This window comes from Caloenas nicobarica, chromosome 31 (assembly GCF_036013445.1).
Source record: "Caloenas nicobarica isolate bCalNic1 chromosome 31, bCalNic1.hap1, whole genome shotgun sequence".
Taxonomy (NCBI): Eukaryota; Metazoa; Chordata; class Aves; order Columbiformes; family Columbidae; genus Caloenas; species Caloenas nicobarica.
Window position 1 is genome coordinate 2929286 of NC_088275.1, and position 23975 is coordinate 2953260.

General features: G+C 41.4%; 4 protein-coding genes across 4 annotated transcripts; 2 read left to right on the plus strand and 2 right to left on the minus strand.

Moving 5' to 3' along the window:
* Positions 1 to 890: 890 nt before the first annotated feature.
* LOC135999944 (cornifin alpha-like) lies at positions 891 to 1343 on the minus strand. Its single transcript, XM_065653519.1, has one exon. The coding sequence runs from the start codon at positions 1341 to 1343 to the stop codon at positions 891 to 893; it is 453 nt and encodes a 150-aa protein (XP_065509591.1).
* Positions 1344 to 5668: 4325 nt separating this feature from the next.
* On the plus strand, positions 5669 to 5992 carry LOC136000073 (claw keratin-like). The gene has a single exon (XM_065653750.1). The coding sequence runs from the start codon at positions 5669 to 5671 to the stop codon at positions 5990 to 5992; it is 324 nt and encodes a 107-aa protein (XP_065509822.1).
* A 5161-nt stretch (positions 5993 to 11153) lies between these two features.
* LOC136000074 (keratin-associated protein 6-1-like) lies at positions 11154 to 11426 on the minus strand. The gene has a single exon (XM_065653751.1). The coding sequence runs from the start codon at positions 11424 to 11426 to the stop codon at positions 11154 to 11156; it is 273 nt and encodes a 90-aa protein (XP_065509823.1).
* Positions 11427 to 14776: 3350 nt separating this feature from the next.
* On the plus strand, positions 14777 to 15316 carry LOC135999945 (keratin-associated protein 21-1-like). The gene is made up of 2 exons (XM_065653520.1): positions 14777 to 14806; positions 14930 to 15316. The coding sequence occupies exons 1-2, from the start codon at positions 14777 to 14779 to the stop codon at positions 15314 to 15316; spliced, it is 417 nt and encodes a 138-aa protein (XP_065509592.1).
* The last annotated feature ends 8659 nt before the right edge of the window (positions 15317 to 23975 follow it).

Genomic DNA, 23975 nt, shown 5'->3' on the forward strand with positions numbered 1-23975 from the left:
AAGTTGTTTTGAGAGCCACTCTGGGGAGCTGAGTATTTGTTACCAGCACAGATGGAAGCAGAGCTTGTCTTTCTGTACAGCCAGAGATTTTTCAGTACTGAGTCAAGTGTGAATAGGGATAGAGGAAAAAACTAAACAGAAAGCAGGTAGTTTGATGCAGTAGAGGATTTATTATGTGAGATTGGTTATATACCATAGAGAATAAAGTAATCAGACTATAAAGCAAGTGCTCTCTGGCTTACATTTGGTACATCAGAGGTACCACGTAGTACGTGCTTCAAGTAGTACATGCTTCCAGAGTGAGTTGCTTCACACAGTAGACCCCCTTGACTTGAAAGTCAAGTCTCATTTTCCACCATTTTACATTTGCTTGTCTTATTTCTCTTGGCTGCATACAGAACAAAGCACAGGATTACGACCTAGTTTCTTCTACAACATTTCCTATGGAACGAAGTTGAAAGCAGGAAGAAATGTGTATTCTTAGCAATATCAGCATGGAGGAACCGGGTTTTTGTTGGGTCTGGGCTACCTGATACCATTTGGGCAATGCAATGTTATGCATGTGAGTGATTATGCCCGTGGTAAAACTCACATATCCTTCACACTTGTCATCATGGAAAAACTGTCTTCATGCAGTTGAGATCTGAGCCCACTATAGGTGATAGGAAACTGTAGGTATGAAGCTGTGAGACCTCTAAATCTAATGCAGAGTGTATTGAGGAGAGGATTAAATAAGGGCTGGTTTGTAAAGCTGTTGGGTTGTCCACAAGCCCCAGTGATTGCAGCAAGAGAAGACCTGCACTTCTGAAAGCAGTATTGTGAACTCAGCTATGGATGTGCATCTTGCTCTTCATCACCTGGTTGTTCTGTGGGCACCTCCCTGGAGCTTATCATTGGCCACAGTGGTAGTGGTAGCTATTGGACCACTGGTATGAATAAGGACATGAGCTGTGTCGGTACATGCGAGACGGAGCACATATCTGAGGACATCCGGTAATGCCTGGCTGTCCACAGTGTGGCACGCAGAGATGTTCCCTGCCCTGCACATGTGGCTGAGGGAATGCCATGGTGCATGGAGCAGGAGACCTGTGGCTACAGGAGGAAGAGTGGTCTTCCACAATATGCGTCTGAACACACTGTGATGAACATGGTGTGGAGCACTTGGGGCTGCTTGGCATGGCCTTCCTCACAGTGCACAGCTTGACACCTTTGGAAGCACATGGTGTGCATGACACGTGCTTCACCGCACTGGGGTTGTGGCATGGTGTGAGGACTGGTGTGGTGTACTTCACTCCACATGGAATATAGCAATGCTGCTTGTATTGGTACCCATAACAAGCCATTGTTCTGGATGGAGATGAACCTAAAAAGCAAAGTAGGGGAGACAGGTAAATCAACTCCCTGCAGATCATTGCTTGTATCTGACAAGTTGCCTTTCTGCTGATTGAGTTTACTGCTCTGACTCTCAGCCATCATCTCTGTAGCAGAAACTGCATTTACCACCTCTTTCATAACTTCATATGTTGTATGAAACAGGCAGCTATTATCCTGAGAAGGGGTGTTTCAGGCACGGCTGCAAAGTGACCTGTGTGTTTCAGCTGGTGAGGCAATGGCATATTGGGGATTAGTGTTGTCATCTTCTGTGACAAGGGCTATCATTTGTTTGCTTTCCATACACTTCAGTTGAAAACAGAATTGCTTTCTGCTGGTACTAAGTAAAGCAAAAGAAAGTATTGGCTGCCTTTATGCTAATTTAAATTGCAGAACAGAGGATTGTTATCTTTGTAATCGGCGTGGTGACGTGGCAGAGCTGTATTTTAAAAAGCCTTATGTTCACTAAGGACAGAGCAACTTTTCAAAGTCTGGCTCAAGCTGCCAGTGTCACATATGAGTAGAAAAAGTCAAACGTAACTTGATGCAGCTGCGTAGCTGCTTTACTGGCTCTGCTGTCGCTTTCTCTCCTGAGTTTGTTCCAGTAGAAGCTGGGGACCAAAGGGCTGCAAGAATCCCAGGAAGTGTCTGCTCACATCTGCACCTCAGCTGCCTGAATTAGCTCATGGAGCACCCCGTACTGCCAGGGCTGAACTGCTCCTGGCATGGAGACCCCTGGCAAGAGGGTGCAGGTTCTGCCCCAGCTGCTGGGAAGAGGCATTGCCTGGCTGTGGGACTTCAGAGCTGTCCCCACCATACCTGAAAGACATGAGCTGTCCATTCCAAATAAGATGATTGAGCGTGGAAAAATGCTGAGACCTTGGATTTCCTAATTAAAATTTGAAATCTGACTGCCGATCAGCTTTGCTCAGCATTAGTAAACGGCACTTGGGCGTCTGTAGTTTCCAAGTCGGTGGCAGCTGCTTTTGCAGCTATACAGGACTGTTCTAAGAACAAGCTCTCAAGGGTCAGATCCCAGCTACTGCAGGTCAACGTAATTTGTTCACAAAGATGTCAGCTGACACTTAACTGCAGATGCAGGAGAAATGCCAGGCAGGATTGTGTCAGGATTTTCTTGCTATGTTTTGAAAGTAGGTAGGTAATATAATATCTTGTAAAGAAGAACCTCCCAAAAGGTATGCATAAAAGTTTTTTTACAGATAAAAATTAGCCTCTAGTACCATAGAAGTAATCTACATCAGTCTCTGTTTAGTTTGGTAAAGATCAGCTGCTAACAGAAATAGTTACTTGGACTATGAAAATAAGTGGTGTCTAATACAGCAGACACCTAGAATTCAGGTTTTTTCAAAGCAAATTAAAGATACAGGTATCTAAACGTCCAGATCACAGTGGACACATCACATCCCAAATTGGGTGAGGTTCTGTAAATCTCAGGCACAATTTCAAAAGCCTTAAAAAAAATACCCAAGATCTTTTAAAAGCAACAAACCCCTTAATTTGCAGTGCCAGAGTATTTCTGCAGGATCTAGATTCAAGTTCAAAGTATCAACAAAAGTACATTTATGCTAGTTAGAAATAGAAATAGGCAAATTGCTTACCGAGCTCACAGCAGAGATTAAGAACTGGATGGAAAGGCTGGAAATCTGTGTTTTTATAAGGTCTTTTAGACTGTGTGGAAAACTTGAGCCACTGTGTTTCAAATCTTAATTAGCTACAGGATAGAATTTGTTCATATGTAACTTTTTCATTGGCTGTAATTATTTTGCTTACTTGTGATTGTTGGTATATTTTTATCCTGCAATACCATGAAATGCACCTCACACCCTGTGGGTTCTTTCCCGTTTAAATCTTTATGGGAGAAGTAAAAGCTGCCTTTTATTCCATTGACCTCATTAGTTACACAAAGAAATCTATCCCTCTCCTCTTAAAGCTTCTTGTAGCAGACTGACAAGTAGGAAGCAGCAGGGGGGAGTGCTCAGTGATCATCCTTACTCCATTTTCTTTTTTGTCCATTTAAATGCAGGTAGGCAGTGGGGGCACTGAGGAATTCAGCTTTGCAAAGTGGGGCTGGGAAAGATGTACCCAAAGCTTGGCACTCTTAAGCCTCTTTAAACTGGTAAATTAGGCTGACACGTGCACTGTTCTGCTGTGTTACTTCCTCATGGATATATTCTTTAGCTAGTAGGTTTTGGCTACGGTTTACCAGCTGACTCATCGCTTTTATTTCCTTGTCTTCTTTGGTGGTGCTTGAGTAGGCAGTTGTAATACTCTTGTTAAAAAAAATAATCCATATGACAACACCAGTTGTGTAGAACATTAATGAGCTTTTACGATGTGCTTTGAAAATGCCCAATCTAAGCTGATGTAAAGACATACACTGCAATTCACATGTTTATCCTCAATTATAGAAAATCAGAGCAAATTTTCCAAAGGAATGACCAATGTCCTATGTCATCCTCAAACATTATCACACTATGAAGATGAATCTCGGTATGCAATTAAAGTAGGAAAGCATCGAAGCCATTTCCCGTTGTTATGGAAAACTTGATAGAGGTTTCTTCTCCACAGTAGCCTACAATGCAATGGGGTCTAGTCCTTTCCTTCGAAGTCATTTTGCTGCCACTCTGATGATATGTAAGAGGTTTTACCTAGGCTTCATTCCTTGAAAGGTGGGAACTTTGTTCTGCAGTGTTACTCTAACTTCACCAAAGGAAGGCTTTTCCTTGCAAGAATATGTTGCTGCTGAGAGAGAGGGAGAGCTTTAGCATAATAGAACAGCCCAAACAAGTCCTTTCTGTTCCTATAGAAGTAGCGAAATATCTTTGTTGTAAAGTTAAATGTAAATCGGAACGGACAAGTTGCTACTCTCTGTGGCCTGGCAGGTGTGTTTGTATAGCAAAAGCCATCACCATCCTTGGCATCTATTGCTGACTCTACTGCTGTCAGAAAGCCTCCTCCTCATGCTGCTGATTAACGCGGATGATAACCCCACGCTGGTGGTTGTAACTCATCAGCAATTGGGTTTCCAAAATGCATCTTCCACTCATTGCTTTATATGTGCAATCTGCGTTATTATTATGATGGCTTTAGGTGCCCTTTTGTTGAAGAAGCGACTCACTGGAAAAAATGCCCGACAAGGTATTACATAATCCATGCCCTATTTATTGTCTTTTTGCTGTTCCCCTAATCAGGTAATTATTTGTAGCTTCACAGTACAGGACATTTAATTTTCTATAAAATATGACCTTATTATTTTTTCCTTTTTTATTTTTAAAGCTTGCATGTTTAAAGAAATGCATGCTTGGTGTCTAGTTGGAAGACCTGCACTGACTTCTTTGGATATATTACTCTATAAAATTCAGGATTTCTGCTCTGTGCCAGAGCTTTGTCCAGACTTTGTATTAGCCTGATTTCATCACAGAACCCGGAACCTGACTACCCTTAGGCCAAGAACACAGGTTATCCCTCACTTTTGCAACTCTTCCTGAGCTGAGCCAAGTGCATTTTCTTCCAAGCAAAGGGCTGTTTACCACCTGCCCAGGAACAAGTCCATTCATGCAGGACATAAAATATGAACCATATAAACATTTTGTCTTTCTCTGACATGCAAAGGTGGAGCATCCCCTCTAAATAATGTTTTGAAATAGCAGAGGCAGGAAGAGAGTAAAGTACAGGTAATACAGGGTAGAAGGACAAACCAGTAATTACAAAGAGTGATTTATTGAAACAATTGACATTCCTTAACAAACTTAAGTCTTGAAATATGTTTAGTAATTGATTAGGATGTTAGGCACAGAGGTGATTCATGCCTTGGTCAGTCTAAGGTTGAGTATAAAAGCACTCAACATCAGACCTTGTATGATCATTTCTCTTGTCTTATTTCTCTTGTGAAGTAGGTAAGTTTAGTCTGAATTCCTCTTTCTAACAAAGCGTTTGTAGTTTTAAGTCAGGTGGATACTGTGTCAATATCCTTTAATATCGATATGAATGCTTCTTGATTAAAATTAATAAATTTGTGACTTTAGCTGTTGGCTCTAGTAAGTGCAGATCTGGAAGATGAGCTCAAATTTTTCATGAAAACTCATTGTCAGATGTTACTGTATATAATACAATATTTATAGGTGTCTTCTAAGAACTGAGCTACACAAATTCTACAAAAATTTCCTCCTAGCCTGTTGGTAGTCTTCTATTATAATGTTTGATCATGAAACTTATAAGAATTTGTGCTTTATTTTTATAATATTCTCTTGCACTTCAGATTAACCATCCTTGAAAAATGGTGCACTCTTTAAGCCCATGCACTGATGGCAGTGCCTCCCCATGTGGGGTGGCTGTGCCACAGCCCATTGCTGACAGCTGCAACGAGCCCTGTGTTCGGCAGTGTCCTGACTCCAAGGTGGTGATTTACCCTCCACCGGTGGTTGTGACCTTCCCTGGACCGATCCTCAGCACCTTCCCACAGCAGAGCATCGTGACATCTGCAGGAGCCCCTGAAGTTGGAACCGGCTTTAGTGGTGCCCGTGCTCCTGGGGCCTCACGTGTTTATGGTGGTGCCAGATGGGGACTGGGATACCCAACTGGAAGCTGTGGACCATGCTAAATCTAATGAGAGTTGCTACTGAGAGGGGAATGTCCAGGAGATGGTAAGCAGGATGCAGCTATGTGGCTGAGCTCCAGGACACAGCATTCAGAAGGGCTGTGCATTTGAGGCTGCCATTAAACGCACCTGTAGATGCTCAGATCGTCTGAAAAATCCATTTATATTCTTCTCACGTTACTTTTCCTGACTTTATTTTTCTAGTGCCTTCCTATCAAAGTGTTTGGTTCTTAGTGCTATGGACTATATTGCTAATTCCTTGGCTGTTTGTAGGTATCATTGTGGCAATCTAAAGGGATCTGGTATGACATCCATTTTAGATCCCTTTGTAAACTCTTTCTGTGGTTGGCAATGTATAAAAATAGGGTCATGGAGCCAACCAGCCTACGCTGTCTCTGTGCTGTGCATGTCTTGCTATCACAGAGCTGCAATAGGGAAGCAACATCAGTTATTACATGAATCATCTTGCATCAAAACACAGGTTGTGGGTAGTTTGTAATCTGTACTATATTCTGCCTCTGTACGATCTGCTGCTTTCTCATTAAACATGACATTGCAACATGTTATTGGCCTCTACACATGTGTGGATGTCTGTGTATGTTCCCCATCACTCTGTCTAATTCAGGTGCCCTTCTCCTTCTTCAGGACAAGGACAATCTTGAGAGATTTGGCAGTGGGTTGCATGTTCATCTCCTTTCCACAGCAACCTCTGTGCTCTAACTGTCCCTTGATGAAACCACTGCCCACATCTTTGCTTTCATTTTTCCTGGTCTTGCTCAGCTTTGAGGAGCTCTTTCCTCAGTATCGGCTCTACTGGCACACTGTGTGTTACCCACTGTCCTCAGGCTCAACCTCCCCATCCAGGCAGTGATAAAATCCATCAGAGCAGAGGTGCATGGAGATCTGGTATTACTAAGAAGAATCTGAAGCCAAGTGTTATGTAACAGCAGCTATTTTTGAGTGTAAAAGTCAAATTTCAGGCTTTACTGCTCTGCTCAGTGTTCACAACAACATAACTGATGCACTGGAAAACTGATGGTGATGTTCATTCATGTGATTTTGAAATTCTTCAGGAGTATATAGATAATAAAAATTTCTCAAGCTTTCCATGCTGCTCTGTGTGTTTGAAATGTTATATAATGCATTAATACTTCGTTACAGAAACAGCATAATTCAGTATCCCAAGCTAGCAAAAGAATGCTGGATTATTTCATACTAGTCACTCTTTGGAGAATTATTTTCCTTATCTGTAAGGAAAACAAAGTTGACTAGGCATTGTAATAGTATTTATTTGTCTGTCAGTGAGCCTTAGATGAGGCGATGAAACCAGGTTCTCACCAACCACATAAATCCTTCCATACAAAAGAGAAATCCCCCAAACCTCAAAAGCCAGATGAAAGAACCTTTATTGTTATGCTAAGGTGCATTTGGGAATGAACTGAAGTTTACTACTGAGGCCTCTCAAGTTGCACTTTCCATATAACAATTTGAGACTTGCAGTTACAACGAAACACTAAGTGTCAGCAAAATTGGGAAATTTTGCCAATGGTCTTCTATGGAACTATTTATAATACACCTTTTATTCATTTTGATAAAGAAGATAGTAATGTGTAATGCTCTGAGACTTTCAGAGGACTAAAGATACCAAATATCTTACTGAAAAGATACCCATGTTTTAAGATTGTAGAAACTTTGTTAATGACTTAGGTTCACACAGTGGGTTGACCTTGGCTGGATGCCAGGTGCCCATCAAGCTGCTCTGTCACTCCCCTCCTCAGCAGGACAGCCAGGGAGAAAATAAGATGGAAAAATCTCATGGGTCAAGGTAAAGACTTATTTAAAAGAAAAAAAAAAGCAAAGGCTGTCTGTGAAAGTAGACCAAATATAATTCATTATTTCATTATGTGATTAGAATATTCATACAAATATGATGAATCTTGAAATGTTTCTTGTTTCTCTTGTTGCTTCCTGTAAGGCCATTATTCTTATACCATGGTCCACTTCCACTTTCCCTTCTCTTAAAAAAATTCTGTTGTAATAGTGCACTTTTAAAGAAATATTTTGAAAAATGTTCTAGTCCAGCTCATGCAATAGTCGGGGGCCCAATTTCTCATTTAGGGTAAAGTTACTCTCAAAAAATGATTCTCACTCTTGCAGTGAATCTTTGTGCTGGAGGCATGTCCTGCAGCATGCCTCATGTGGGTTGTTCACAAGCTGCATTTAAATTGGTAGTTTCCCACATACATGCAGTAAATGCATCCTGCTTCAGACTGGCATCTGGAAGTTTAAATGAAATTATAGGAGTTAATTTTCTGTTACTTAAATTAGCCATCTGTCATCTATTATTATAATATCTCATAGGCAGGCACAAAGTTCCTCTAGTCACCCAACTTTTCTTAAGCCATAGGGCATAAACCCCTGTAAAACAGGAAAAATGCTCTTCACACACCACTGGACAGGTGTATGAGAAACCTGAAGCTTCGTGAGATGTTAGGATGGATGCATGGGAAACAAGCATCCGCGTCATTGACTGATGTCAGAGAATGGTCTGGATCCCAATTCTGTAATGGTCTAGGACCTATTGAATCACCCTGATGTTCTTGAATGAATAGGTAATAAAATGATTCAGAAATGATTCTTTGGTAATGAAAGGCTGACAGCCCTGTGGTAGGTGCACCTGGGGCAAAGAATAGGTTTCCCTCACTGTGTGGTGGTTGGTCTCCAGCGTTTGCATAAAGCTGACCTGCAGCAGAGCAGGAGATCCTGACTGTGCCCTGTATCCGTGGACCAGGAGGAGAGCAAGGGAGGGCTGAGGTTGCTTAGCTGAGAGGCAGCAGTGATGTGCATCAGAGCACCCTTAGTGCTGCGCACAGAGCTGGCATCACAACTGGAACTGTGGCATCTTCAAAGCAAAAAGGGAAGGGATGTGGTGCCCAGGTGGCCTCAAGGCAGGTGACATGTCTGGGAAGGCTGAGGTTGGCAGGCAATTCCAGCCCGTGGGCTGTGTTCCCCAGGCATCAGGCGGTGATTGCACCCACTGTTGGAAGCGATAGTGCCTCAGGTAATGAAGTGAGTGGGATGTAGTTGAAGGGAAGAAACATCAATACTGCTGCACTGGCAAATGTGGACAGGGACCTGATGTTAAGGTGGGGCCAAAGGATCCTGTGCAGGCTGAAATTTTTCACCCGCATCTTTGGCTTTCCATGTTTTATTCTGTGCCTCTTCCCGTGCATCTCTGTGCAAGCCCTTCAGCACTGTGCAGGCGGGAAAAGCCTACCAGACAGCAGGATTACAAAAGATATCTTAATAGTTCTGCCAATTTCGAAGGGCTGTACTGATTTACTGCTGACATGCTCTGCTAGGAGGCTAGGGTGGAGGTTGCTGCCCTTACTCTCTTTCCGGGGCGTCCTGATCTGGCTCTGTCTTGCTCAAACTAGGACACAAAGAGGTGAGCTCTGAGCAATGAGGCAGCAGACTGGGCCCATCTCTTGGCTGTGTCTGCCCCTGCCCAGACAAGGGAATGGATCTGTGGAGCTCATCCTCTGCTACAGTCCTGTTCAAGGTCAAATGATTTAAGTGAAAGCAATGACATGGACGTGAAGAAATAGACTTTGGACTGGAGGAAGAGCATTTACAGCTCAAGGACTATTCTACTGACTATCCATGTTTTTCTGCCTTTGGAAGCGTTTCCCCAATCTGCTCCACTAGTTATTTTCTTGACCCTTTCCTCCACTTTACTCTGTCAGCTGGGGAATGCAGAAATGGTTGTGCAGGTGGCCACCATGAGAAGAGAAGAGCTAGCAATGTATGGTATCTCTTGAAGATCAGCCCAGAGGTGTCCCTTCACAGCCACTTCTGCAACAAGATTTTTGACTCCTGGTGATGCCTTTGAAGTATAACTGGGCTTGCATGGGATCCACGCAGTTTTGTCTAGATTATGCTTGTTGAATCACCTTGTTTCATGCCAGACTGTAATCTTAAATATTATAAATCTAAATCAAGACTAAACCTCCTAAGGTGACATGGTAGAGGCTGACAGGAACTCCCTGAATAACCTGGCTGCTCAGTTTGCAAAGGAGATGATCTCTCCATTTGACGGTCATGGCTTGGTTGCCTTTGTTCTTTTCTCTTAGGTGTCTTTAACCTTGAGCGTCATTGTTTTCTTTCCTCAGCAGACCACCAGACTTGCACTCAGTCTTTTGATTTTGAAAGTAATTTTTCAAGCACAAAACCCAGCTTGCTCCAGGAGTGTGCGTGTTTGTTAATGCAGACAGCTGACGCCCTTTTCTAGAGAAGTATTTGTATAAATCCAGGGTCACAGGTTAGTTAAAATGAGTTAGAACTCCTTCCTACTCTGGGAAATGAGTTAGGGATGGAGCATTTCAGATGGAGTTGGGACAGTATTCTCTAACCTCTGGAGTTTAGACCTCTCTCTTATTGTATGGTTGGTTAAAGCGACGGTGCTGCTGGTCCCTTTACGGGGGCATACAAGCACAGACAAAAGAAGACTGGGCGTCTGATACTATTAAGCAGAATAACTTTAATGAAAATGAGAAACAGTGAGGAACAGAAAGAGTAAGTCTGCAGTTTTACAAAAGGGTCTTCAGCAAACAGAGTGTGTCCAATGCTGGATGGTGCTTTGTCCTTTTGGAAACAGTGGAGTTTGACAGTCCAGACATGTTTCTTGCTCGCAGAGTTGCTAGTAAATCATATACATTGCCAGATGAGGCACAGCATGGATATATAACAAGAGATCCTCTACTAGATGTTGTCTTTGGGGAAGTTTATAGCTAAGCATAGTGGACTTGTTCATGATGATTGTAGAAATTCCTGTTGCTATGACAAGACAAGGTGGCTGTGAATTAACTTAAACATCAATTTACTCACACCTAAAAGTCTTTACTAGATCAACATGCTGTAAAGGTGCCTCAGTACTTGCTGTAATTCAAGTTGCCCTTTAGAGTAATAGTTGAAGAAAGAGGAGATATTAGAGAGGGTTATGTATGGAGTAATCTTACACACCCTGGCACCCACATGTCCCACTGAACACAGCCAGAGGCATGGGTGCTTAGTGTTTCTTAGCATCATAAACTTAGCCATGAATCCGTGTCCTGCATTTCATTTCTTGGTTGCTATTTCTGCTGGTTCAGCATGGATAAGAGTTTCAATAGCTGTATCTGTTGCCAAAACGAGAAAGGAAGGGGTAGCCATTCCCAAATCCATAGAAGTCCCCATATCCATAGAATCCTCCACAACCAATCAAGTCTCTGTTCCCATACAGGTTCCCAAAGCTTCTGTAGCTGTATGGGTACTGGTCCCGGTAGTACCCATATTGGCTCCCAAATCGGTAGCCATTCAGGCCCCCAAAACCATAGAGGTCTTCATAGCGGAATGGTGAATAGCACCCATCATCATAGAGGCTCCTGTAGAAAGTCATCGTTCGTTGATACAGGTAAACCTGAAACACACACCCAGAAGCCAGGTGAGTTTTTGGGCTGCTGACAACAGGAGGAAAGGCTCAAAGCTCAAATGGAGCTGAGGAAAAGCAACTTGCTCCCTCCTGCAGGTCTTTTTCACCCTCCTAACCATCTCGCTTATTTAATCTCCTGAATTCCAAGCAAAGTTTTAGTTTTTTTTCCCCCTCAACTTTTCGTAATGGCTGACTATACATAGAAAATACGGGTTTTGCCAACTGAGAACCGAAATTTACCACTCAAGAAGTTAGAGGAATTTGGATAAATGAAAGAAAAATATGCTAGTTCAGGTACTGATTACTGATGCTTATTCAGATGAGACCAACAGCTTATCAAATGCATTCCCTTGTATCCCATAGTGTTGCATGCCACTCAACATGGGATAAACTCAGAACGCAATGAAATGGAGGAATTTCCTTCCAGGATGTCTACTTAAAGTAATGAATGTTTCATGAAGTTTTTATCTAGGGATTTGAATTCCCAACTCCTAACGAAAATAATCTGGAACTGGAAATTACTTATGACTTAAAAATTGTGGCAGTAAACTTAGAATTTTCAGTGCTTTAAAGCCTACTATTAAATAAGAACGAAAAGAGCAAAAAAGTTTAAATTAAGGATTTCCTTAATATTGCAGAGACTTTTGGGTTTGGAATTAGCTCCAAAATGACAAAAAATTGCATACAGAATATCTGTACAAATACAGAGACACATTTTATATATGTTGTATATTACACATGTACATACCAGTGCCTTTTAAAATACATATATCTATGTCCACACACACACATATTTATACAGACAAACACATATGGACATATACACAAACAAATATACTTATCTCGGAAAGAGAGTAGAGTTGGTATTGACTTACCTGGTTCACCGGTGGTAGTAACTTGAGAGAGGTGAATAAAATTTTGGAGTTGTAGGTCCGTATATATACCTTCTTCGACTTAGGTGTTAGTTATACAACGTATCTTGTTGAGTGCATTATTCCTTCAACTGATGTAATTGGAGTCAGTGATTTTCATATTTTCAAAGTTTGATGCTATGATGCACATGTAATACCTTTAGAATTTCTTTCATCTTAAAACAAGAAGAAATGGGCTCAGCACATTTCCAGTAAAATTGCATGTAATTCTTTGTAGTTAGATGGATAGGAGTACTTTTGGGAGAAGTTAAGACCATTACTGGTTACTCAATCTGCTTGTAGGTACTCCGTTGGCTTGGCTTTTGCATCTAAGGCACAATGTATAAGGAGGAAAAGGATTAGGCTTTTCTTTGGTGTGCCAAGGTGTAGAAGTGCTTCTATTCAGCATCATATGACCTGTACATACTGCCCAGTCACATTGGTGGGGCTTATTGCCTGCAGCTTTTTTGATTTTTTGTGTCAGGTGCTACAACAGCAAATTTGAAGAAATTTTTCAACTGCCTTATGAATGTTCCTAAATATTTCTTCCTATTTTAGAAGAGTTTTTTAATAGTTTTTGACTTTCATAAAACATAAAATGCATCACCTTATTAGGACATAGAAACAGGAGACCGTGATGTGTCAAGTGACCATATTATTAAATCTGGGGGTGTCTTTTGGTGACAAACTATTAATATTTAAATACTGCAACACTTTGCAAATTGAAAGCATTAATGAGTGTTTATGAAATGCTTTGGTATTCAAAATTCTGAGGAAGCCTCAACATCCTGCTTGCTCATTATTGCCCTTATTTTATATTCAAATTAATGCCAGAAATTAGGTGAAGGTCATACAAGGAGTTCTGCAGTAAACTCTAGCATTCTTCACTACCGCGTGATATTTGATACAGGTGACTGATTCTTTGCAAAGAAAATATTAACATGGTTCCTTGCAAAAATAGCTTTTAGTTAATCTCACAAAATCCTTATCATTTATTATTTTCCAGACCAAGTTAATACTTGTATTCTCCACTTCGTTTTGCTGAACTTGCAGACAAGCTCTCTAGTGAACTAAACTGCAAACAATGACGTAGTCATATTTCTGTTGAAAACATTTTTTCTGCTCATGCAGCAACATGACTTTTATTCACCATGAACGTTTTGGAGGAATGCAATTAAGATTTATTCAGAGTTCATGCTGGTCCTGTTTCCTGCAGTTTCTATGTAGTTTGATATAAAATACCTAAATATATGTTTACATTTCCTTTAAACAGGAAGCCTGTGCCATGGTGCCTCAGGTTTTCTGGTGAACAACAGATATTTTCAAGTATGTGGGAAAATTCTTCCTTCTTACTGAAAATTTGTCTCCTTCCAATGGCTTTGGGAACTTACAAATGCTTTTGTATTATATAAAAATAAACTTTAGTTTTGACAGTGAAGACAATAAACTGGTATCAGGAATGTAGTTGGCCCAGAAAATTTTAAGATGAAAGAAACCTGTAATATATGTGACATATGGGTGGCTGAGAACACACTAATAATCCCAAACAATGAAAATTATATTAATTGAAGATATGACGTGTACAGGCAAATTTGTTGTCCAACCAATAAGGCTACAAACCTTTTGAATATAGAGGGCGTCTTAGATAAGCCAGGAGGGCAAAGAAACAGTATAAAAAGGGCTCAGAGCTCTAGGCTCCTCATCAGCTCTCTTGCCTTCCTCCTCCCAGTGAACTTGGTAAGCCTTTTCTCCATTCAGGCTCTTCGTAAGGACTTCTGCATTGCAGGAACTGGCGGGTTTGAGTTTCTTTTTTTTTTAAAGCCGGATCTGAAACTTTACTGATCCTGTTTGTACTTGGGGTATCTGGCTCCATGATGAGGATCACTGGTTATCAGACAGGTCTGCAGAGCTGCCTCCAGCAGAGTTAGAGAAGGGTTTCCTCACCTTCAGTGGGTTCTTCCATAAACCTTCTGTTTTATTTTGAGGGAGATCTTTGGGTCTGTTTGGCAGGACAGCAGATGTTCTCATGTGCGTTAATGCTCTGTAGATTTTCTTGTGCGCTGTTAGCATTTCCAGATGCCTCAATCCAAAACCGGTGTTAATTACTGAAATAGGACTTGGAGCAATGGATCCAACAACTGAAGCGTGTTATCATGGCAAATGCCAAATGCTTTAAGCTTTCTTGAAGGATTTTGTAATGTAGAGCTCTGTGCAAAGCTGATATCCTAGAAGAAATCTAGGATTGATAACTGCTAAAAATATCCTCTAAGAAAAGTCCTGAAATGGCAGCAAGGAGGTTTTGAACTGTAACAGGTGTATCCCGTAGTCAGTGTTTTCAACAATCTTGGTAAGCGAGAAATGAAATAGTTTAAAAAGAGTGGGTAAACGAGAAAGTTAATGATAGAAATGGGATGTATTCAGGAGCAGAGGAATTTGGTAATAATTTTGCTTCTGTCCTTGTTTTCATGGGACCTGTGAAGAGGTCTTTGGGCTCCAAGACTCTTAACCACACTGGAAGTATTTATTACTTTTGCTTTCCCCCCTGCTGCTGCATTTCAGGTTTGCCTCCATCACACAAAGATGACTTTCATCCAAGGCCAGTGGGAGGATGACTGTTACTCCCCCTGCAATTACGGGAACCTGTACAGCTACCGGGGCTATGACTGTGGGAGTCCCTGTGGCTACCGGGGCTATGGAGGCCTCTATGGCTACCGGGGCCTCTGTGGCTCTGGGGACCGGTACGGCTATGGCGGTCTGTATGGCTACCGGGGCATTTATGGCTCTGGGGACTGCTATGGCTATGGGGGTCTGTATGGTGGCTATAGGGGCTTCTATGGCTCTGGGGACTACTATGGCTACCCAGGTTATTACTTTGGCCGGTACGGCTACCCCTTCGGTTCACGATATGGCCAAAGGTTCGGCTACGGGAGCTGCTACCCTTGTTAAACCCAGCGGGAACTTCCCTGAAATGAAGATCAACTCAGGCCTGGCAAGCACGGATTGGTGACAAATCTTGGCAGCAGCGGTCCCTGATGTGCAGAGCCCTGGTGACAACAGCCACCTTCCACAGAGGCTTGGAGTGCTCTGTGCTGCTGTTGAAGTGCTTGCGACAATTTATCTTTATTCCGCTTTGTGTCTACTTGCTCTCTTGGCACACAAACTCTCCTCTCAATTGAAAGCTTACTTCTCCTTGGTACTGCAGTTCTTTGTAAATTGGCTTTTATGTTTGTTACGATGATGTACAAAACATTAACCTTGACTGAATGGTATCGGCAGGGTGTAATGTGTCTCTGGGAATGTAGTCTTTCAATCTCTATGCCTTTAAAAGTGTATCTGCCTTTCACTCAAATTAAAACTTATGCTGCATCAATTCTGTATTTCTGGTTTTATTTTTCACTTGAATTTCTTAAATATCTTGAAATCAATAGCATAACACAGATAGGATGACAAAGTTATTAACTCTGTGAGCTCAAGTATTTGCTCGTAGAGACTTGCCCTCCTCAAACTGAAAAACATGGACTTCTGTAGCTGCAAGAAACTTCAGCTCTATCTCTGATTATGCTTATTTCTACAACTCTGGGTTTTTGCTTGGTGTATTACGAATACATGGTTCATTCAAAATACTTCAGTGCTGCTCTTGTGCTAATGTGATGTGATTAGGGCATAATCCATCACTGGCTGTGATCTGATATTGAAGAGGTCATAGCTAACTGCAAATGCGTGGACTTCTTTGTAATAAGGATTTAAATTTGGAAATAAGTTTGTATTTTATAAATTGCCATAGAATCATTAAACTGACCAGGTTAGAAGGGACCTGGAAGGATCAGAGTTGAAGGATTAGGGGTTCCCCCATGGAGAAGTCTGAGAAATTTGCCTTTTGCAGTGTAAATCGGTTGGTAGGAGAAACGGATATCCAGTGGCCAACATCTCTGAGGGCACTGCAGTGGGGCATTTTTGTCTGTCAGTTCAGGGCAGCGTACTCAGAGCCCACATTTTGGAAGGATGTAGAATCAGGACTGATTTTCACTGACCTTTCCACCCCGCCCCGCTTCCACTGAATATTACGGGCAGAGGTTGTGGAACCTCTTGGTTTTACAACCGAGAGGCTGTGGCTGCATGGGGAGGAAGGTGGCAACACTTTCTCGCTGCTTCCCTGGCCAAGGGCAGGTGGCAGACAAGAGCTGCCAAAATGCCTTGGGGAGGATGAGTACTTTTCACTTGTGTTGCTGTTTTTTAAGACTATTTGCCTCTCTTTTTTCCACTTCTCATTCTGTCTCCTATCTTTTAGTCTCTGGATTTAATGCATTATTATAACCGCACTGGTAGAAATTTATTTCGTTCTACACAGTTTCTGTGTGGAAGATCCAAGTAGTGGTTTGAGTTTTGAGGCCAGCATCAGGACAGGGAAAACTTCCTTGACACTTCTCCCATTGCTTTTAAGATAGTTTTTTTGGTTGTTTTTTGTTTTTTGGTTTTTTTCTTATGTTCCACTGGTTGGTAATGAAATTTGTCCATTAAATTGAAACGTGATAGGAAATTGTGATTGTGGAACAAGAACATTTGAATTTGGTTTCTAGGAATAGGACAATATTCTGCTCACTTGAACCTTTTAATACACTCTCTATAGATGCCTGAGACTAACTCTTTTCCACATTAAAACATCATTATAATGACTGTTACAGCCCTGTTGTGCTCAAATATGTTAACCTTAAATCTGGTAGTAGTTTCAATTAAGTAAAGGGAGAAATAGTGTCATTTCTGGAATTTCTGAGGGACAGGAAGGGCAGAAAAGAGTGTATTTAGTGGGGCTGGCTGCTCTGGACGTGGAGGGTTATGAAGTGCTCTACCAGCACTAGGGACAGAAGTCCCTCAGGGCGCTACTACTCTCAGTATATTAATGCAAATTAGGGACAGAGGAAAGAAGACGACTGGAGGTCCAAAAGATTTTTTTTTTTTTTGGATGCGGAAAAATTTTAATGCAATAAGAAAAGCAGTTAGCACAGATACAGAAAGATTATAGTTTGGGGGATACTGGAAAGAGCTACAGTAGATGAGTCATTGCACTGTGTTATACAGAACATTTCTTTTTATTGAAGCTGTGTTGTTCATCCTTTAAGTACTTGTAAATCCAGATCAAAGGAGAGACAGCCGTAATACTTCTCCATTACACAGTTCTGTAGCACCTTACTGGAAGTAGTTATTGAAAATGCAGATGACACAAAAGTTAATTTTACAGAAGTCCTTTAACATCACTGCAGCAACTGTAAGAAGATTCAAATGAACTGCAGATCATTGTTACCATTGCTGAAGGGTTTAAAAGGGGTTTAAATGCAGGAGAATATCAAAATAGAGCTCACAGTTCAGAAATACGAGGAGACAGAAAGAACAGGAAAAATACAAATGCCAAGAAATTTTAGAGAGCAGCCAGGCTCCCCATTCTCAGTAACTTCAGTTGCTATCACAGGGGCTTAGCGCTTCTGTAAACAGTGCCTCTGAGATTAGCCATACGTCTTCGCTTGCCAGGCCGAGGTTGATTCTTGGTGCAGGGATATTGCCACTGAGTTCAGCAACAAGGGTAGCAGCACCTGTAGCTGTAATTGCAGCAGGAAGGATAGTAGTAGCGGGTCGTGCGTGTGGTCCTGTAGCTACAGCAGTCTTCACAGTTATACCTGCGCTGGTATCTGTACAGGGTCTGGTAGTTGCAGGGGTTGCAGCAGCTGTAGGTCTGGGAGCGGCGCACGGTCCTGTAGCAGGGTGCGTAGCACACACGGTAGCAGGGGTACCTGTAGCAGCAGGACATCTTGGTGCGGTGGAGGGACGCAGGCAAACCTAAAGCAAAACAGCAGGTAAAGAGTAGGCTTGGTTTGCAGGGCATTGCAGCAGTGGCGCCTTGGTGGCATGAGTGTGGTGGATTTGGCAAGAAAAGTTGAGCAAATCCCTCAGTCTTTGGATGTGATTTTGACTTTCATCTTATCTGACCCCTTTCTGTGATCCCTCCTTGTTAGATTTGACTGTGAGACAGTTTCTATTCTTCAGCTTCTCCTCTTAAAAGTGAACATAATATCCTGTATTTTTGGACTTTGGATACAGTAGATTGACTTTGCAGGTATACATCAAAATGTGTTTGTGAGCACTTGGTGTCCAAGTTCCCAGCACAGTCAGCTGAAATCAATCCTGACAGCTAGACTGCAGCTCAGAACATGCATGTGTCCTAATTTTCAAAAGTTTTCAGAAGCATTCATACACAACATGGCAAGTTCATGAAAGTCAGCCTCCTTGTCTGGTTTTAATCTTGGCATGTAATATGTTCCTTTTCCTGTGTAACATTGGTTCACATGCCTTGTTAATACCAGTTCTATCAAGAAACTGAAAATACTCTGCTGTGCACTGAAGAGCTATGGGTTAAATCCTCTTTTGCTGCAGATCAGAGCGGTGCTAGTGGCCGCAGAGACACCAAGGCAATTAATGTGACCTCTCCATATTGCTTATTGCAACATCTTTCCATCAAAAAGCCATTTCCACTTTGCATAATATACAATTCTGTCCACGAACCAAAATTTCAGACAGTACTAATTATCATCAAATAAAAAAAGAAGATTTCTATTCCATTTAAAAAACCAAAGAAGTCGAGGTGTTACTTTCTCTTACGTGAAGACAAAACTTCTTACCAGACTTCACATCTTACCAATGATATCTGAATGTCTTGTCTGAATGTTCATTCATCAATCTCCCCGCCTTTTTTTTTTTTAATATACATCAAAAAGCATATAGGAAAAAATACTTCTATCATTGTTGTGAATCGAAGAATGCTAGTCAAGGACTTATTTTTAAGTTAAAAGAAACTCTGTGAGAATGGGATCTGAACTTACCAAGTTCACCGAGGAGAGTAAACCAAGAAGAGCGGTGTGAGGAGCGCGGGGTTGTGAGCACTTTTATATGGTTTTGTAGACCCGTGGAAATCGGTACAATTCCTCGTGTGCTTCAATTGGCTGCTAGTCACAAAACAAATTTGGGAAGTACATCACCAGTCCAATTGCTGTAATTGTTTTAATCCACATTTAGGACAATTTTCAAATTCCTCTGGTACCACATTGTGATTAATATCCTGCGATATTCTTTCATCTTAAAACTTTCCAGGATAAATGAGTTTCTGGGAATTCACCTAAAGGACAACTTGGAATGAAGCTGGAGGATACCCAGAACAGTTCTAGCTACACTACCTGCCTACTTGAGGAATTCATAGACTTTCTTTACGTTATTCCCCTACAAGGGAGGTGGATACTGCACATTGTGGTGTGACGTGAAACACCTGAGGAAGAAATAGGTATTATACCATGTGCTTAGGGTTTTCACCAACCATTTTGATTCACTTCCGTCACTATTAATGACAGGCGTTCCATTGATTCCTTTAGGTTCTTCTACTGTCTATAATTTGTCATACGCACTATGAGAAGGACAGGCCAATGTATAGGATCAATTAAATGAGCATCCGAGCAATGTGTCTAAGATAGTTGTGTGTTTTTTTTTTTCCTTCCCTGCACCCCCCGCCCCTTTTCTGTTTCACGATATCATACACTCATATGGTATATTTATATGATGTATATCTGAGGTAAATATATACATATATAATACTGGGACAAGTACTGCTGCAGGATCTGGCAGTGCAGAACAAATCTGGGTTTCCTGTTGTTCTACCAAAGAGACTAGAGTAGAGAAAAAGGGAAGAGCAGTCTTTTAGGAAGGCTGTGTAAGCCAGTAGGATGGAGACCGTGCATTCCTGACTGGTCGGAAGCATTTGCTGGGCAGGGTATCTGGAAAATCTGCTAGCAGTGAGGTGTCTTATGAGGCCCCTTGCTTTGCAATGAGCTTCAGCAGAATAAAAAGGCTGGTGAGGTGCTAAAAGTTGCTCACTGCAGAAGGGATTTTTCTAAGCCGGAAAAGAAGAAATCACTTCTCTGATTTTTTGCGATGGTGTTATCCTGTGAGGTACGACTGTATCTCTGCCAGTTTGCACCACGAGAGGATGATGACAACTGCGATGCCTTAGTTTTAATAAAGAGAAACATTGCTTAGCTCAGGGGTTCCCTTCCCCATTCTCTTGTTTATTATACAGCACTGAGGCACCTTTCAGTAACAGACCATTAATATATTTAAATAATACAAGCATTGCTGAAGTAAGACTTTAATGACTGTTTTGGAAGAACATTGATACCCTAAATTCTGATGAGTCTCAGCACCTCTAGAATGGCTGTTATTATCCTAATTTAATATGCAAATGAGGAATGTCTCACTGCAGTGAAGGTCATACAAGAAGGTATTTGTTGAGGAAAAAAAAAAAAAAGGAAACGTCTTGACTTTATGTGTTGTGCTCTACTTCCTTTGGGAAGCCATTGGTATAAGAGGTTGAAAACCAGAGTCAATAAGATTTGCTGTAAAATAACACTTATAATTTTAACTCCTAAATATTCTGCTAACATCGGTGTTCTCAAACTTCATTTACATTTGCTTTGGTGATATTCTGAGTGATTTTTTTTTATGGTGTGACCAGATGCAATGGCAAAGTATAGATTATGTGATTAATTTTTCCTCTCTCCTAACCTGCACCACAAGTCTAATGGGATTTTTAATAAGAATCCATTATCTTCTCACAAAATGTTTTAGTTCACTTTGAGAATGAGAAAATCAAAATTAAGTACAAATGAAGCTACTTCTAGTTCAGGCTGCATACAAGTTAAATATGTTAAAAATATCCCAAATATGTGAATTTTGATTCTCAGTCATATCTAGTCTGAGTATCTGTCATTCTCTTGTCCATTCTGGTATCTTTATTTGATAATTAAAACTGAGGATGACCCAAAAAGTTTTAAGATGAAAGAAGCCTGTAACCTTTGCATTGTCATGTGGAGATGAGAACAAATGAATGATCCTTGATGTTGGAGAAACCAATTACATTAATTGAAGTTGTGACGTGTGCAAAAAAAATTTAATTTTTTTCTTCTTTGTGCAGGTCAGAAGTTTGTAATTTCTGAATGACCAAGCAACAAACAGCTGAGGAGCACTGAAATGGCTATATTTATTGAAAAAATTCTATTAACTTCATTTTTTTGAAATCACATTTTGAACAAGTGAAAAAATACACTGTACTAACTGAAAGACAAGCCATTTCCAGTTTCTTCGTGACTCTGAAATAGGAGAGTCTATGATATATTGTATCAATTTATAACTTCTCTTAAACTTTTAAAGCAAATTTATGCCTAAACTAGAGCTACTTTTAAATGGAAAATGAATACATTCAGATTCTGAATTTGCACTTCGTGACCAGTTGAGGGAAACATTCATTAGCATTTTTAGACTGTTATATCAGATGAGAACATTTTCAGTAAAAGGAAGTTAATAAAACAATTCGGCACAGTGACATGAAGAGCCTTTGTTAGTAGGTAATTTATCTAAAATAATTTTCCAGAAGTACTCAATGTCTTACTGCAGACCAGGATGGTGAATTTTCAAAGCAGGATTCAACGTTGTTGGCAGATCATCCAGGCACCTATGGTCTTCTTTTCTTCAGATTTCTCTTTTGCAGATTCCTCTGCCGACCTCTTGAATAAGCTGTTGAATAAGTGTCTAGGTTCTGCTTTATTTCTATGCTCTACTTCTACATGGATGCAAATTCACATGAACCTCACTTCTGCTGGGAATAGGTCACACCTGGCACTTATGGGATGAGGCAAGAAACCCTACAGCAATCGCTTCCCTGATGGTCTACCCACCAGGGAAATGTCAGCGCTGAAGTCCGTAATTCTGCTGCCTACGTGCAGATCAGCGTTTGCTGGAGAGCTGAAGCTCCTGCAGACTGGGAGGACAAACATTTCCTGTTCGAAATATCTTCCCAAACGCAATGTTCTTGTGGCTTTAGATGGCTTCAGCCTTGGAACCATCCCAGTAGGTTTGTCCCTTTGTCATCAAGCTGACGGTCAATTTTACTTTAATCAGCTCTTCTCCCTCCCTGTCATGGGCCCTCCTGTTAATTACGGGGAAGAATGACTTCCCCTTGAAGCTTCACCTTATCTGGAATCTGCATTCTTCTCATCTTCCTGTCTAAAAATGATTTTCCTGATGGCTAAGGCTGGCAGACGCTTGCAGAACTTGTGCCCAAAAGCCAGCCTGGGCAGGGCAGTGATGGGCAGAACTAAACTCACAGTTCACACACAGGGTGCAAAGTAATCTCTGGTGGAAAAATAGCAATATTTAAACCAAGATCTGCATTGGGAAGAGCTTAATGTGAACTCCTGTGTGTTCTCGTATCAGGTCTCTATTTCAGACCTACAGAAATCTTAGGGAATCTGGCATTTTGTGCGTCTCAGTGCAGTTTGGATCCTCAAACGTAGCACAACTTGGGTAGATGTAGCCAGCAAGTGCTGATTTAATTTTCTTAAATCTTCACATTTCTGAGCTAGTTGTTTGGAAATAAGCAGTGTTTTGTTGTGTTTGGTGGAAGAGGGGCAGAATTAACACATGGTAGATGTGAGTTTTCAAGACTGTCTTGGAGAAGATAGAAATCAAGGTGTTTTTTGCCATGTGTCAGGTAAATAATTAGTGAAGTCAAATATAACAGAAAAAATATAACAACGGTACTGTGATGCAAGATCTTTTAATGAGAGGAAGAAGCAATGTATACAGCAGTTACAGAATTGGAGTATCCAGAGATTCACACATTCTTTAAATAAAGAGCTACGACATTTCACAGAAGATGCTTTGTTTTGGAACCATGGTGGTATTTGAAGAGCAGAGCTGTGAGCTTAGCGTGCAGTGAGATGACACATCCGTTCTGTCTGCACCTCCTGTTGCAAAGCTACACATCAAAATACACAGTACAGCCACAAACAAAGGCTATGAAGAAAGAGTTGATTCTAAAAGCAGGTTATTCGAAATAGCTGCAGATGCTGGAGAGAGATGCTAAGCACTCGGGACCATTCCTGACAGCTGTCATTGTCATGGGAGCTTAGCAAAGGTAAAATTCACACAGGAGCCATAAATCACTATTTCACTTCTCATTTCCTATCTGGTCATTATGTGGCTGGATTTAGCAGGGGTAGCAGGGGTAGCAGGGGTAGCAGCTGTATCTACGGGTGTAGCGGGAAGAGTAGGGGTAGCAGTAGCTGTAGCAGGGGTAGCAGTCCCGATAGCTGCACAGACTCCCATAGCCCCGGTAGCTGCAGGGGCTCCCACAGTCATAGCTCCGGTAGCTGGACACGGTCTCATAGTTGCAGGGCGAGTAGCAAACTTCCTTGCACTGGTTCTGGTAGCAGAAAGTCATCTTGGTGTGATGGAGGGAGGCAAGTCTGAAACACAACAGAAGAGGACAGGGTTTGCTGCAGAGACCAAGTGGCAGCTTGCTTCTTCTAGCAAACCATGGGAAAAAAGGAGAGGAGAAGAACCAATCAAATGTTTCCATTCAAGCTTATACCCTGGCTCCTTCTTTCCCAGCTCACTCGTTTCTGTGTTTTCCCCTTCTTTTCTCCACAAAAATACTTTATGCTACTTTTCTTGTTGCCATTGGTTAGAATTAACAGTCTGGATTCAAATAGAATTTTAGAGAGTACATTGT

Excerpts from the sequence above, each read along its gene's own strand:
- LOC135999944 (XM_065653519.1), bottom strand. The coding sequence starts at position 1,343 with ATGGCTTGTTATGGGTACCAATACAAGCAGCATTGCTATATTCCATGT.
- LOC136000073 (XM_065653750.1), top strand. The coding sequence starts at position 5,669 with ATGGTGCACTCTTTAAGCCCATGCACTGATGGCAGTGCCTCCCCATGT.
- LOC136000074 (XM_065653751.1), bottom strand. The coding sequence starts at position 11,426 with ATGACTTTCTACAGGAGCCTCTATGATGATGGGTGCTATTCACCATTC.
- LOC135999945 (XM_065653520.1), top strand. The coding sequence starts at position 14,777 with ATGGGATGTATTCAGGAGCAGAGGAATTTG. Across the intron at positions 14,807-14,929 it reads TTCAGGAGCAGAGGAATTTG|GTTTGCCTCCATCACACAAA; the intron begins GTAATAATTTTG and ends GCTGCATTTCAG.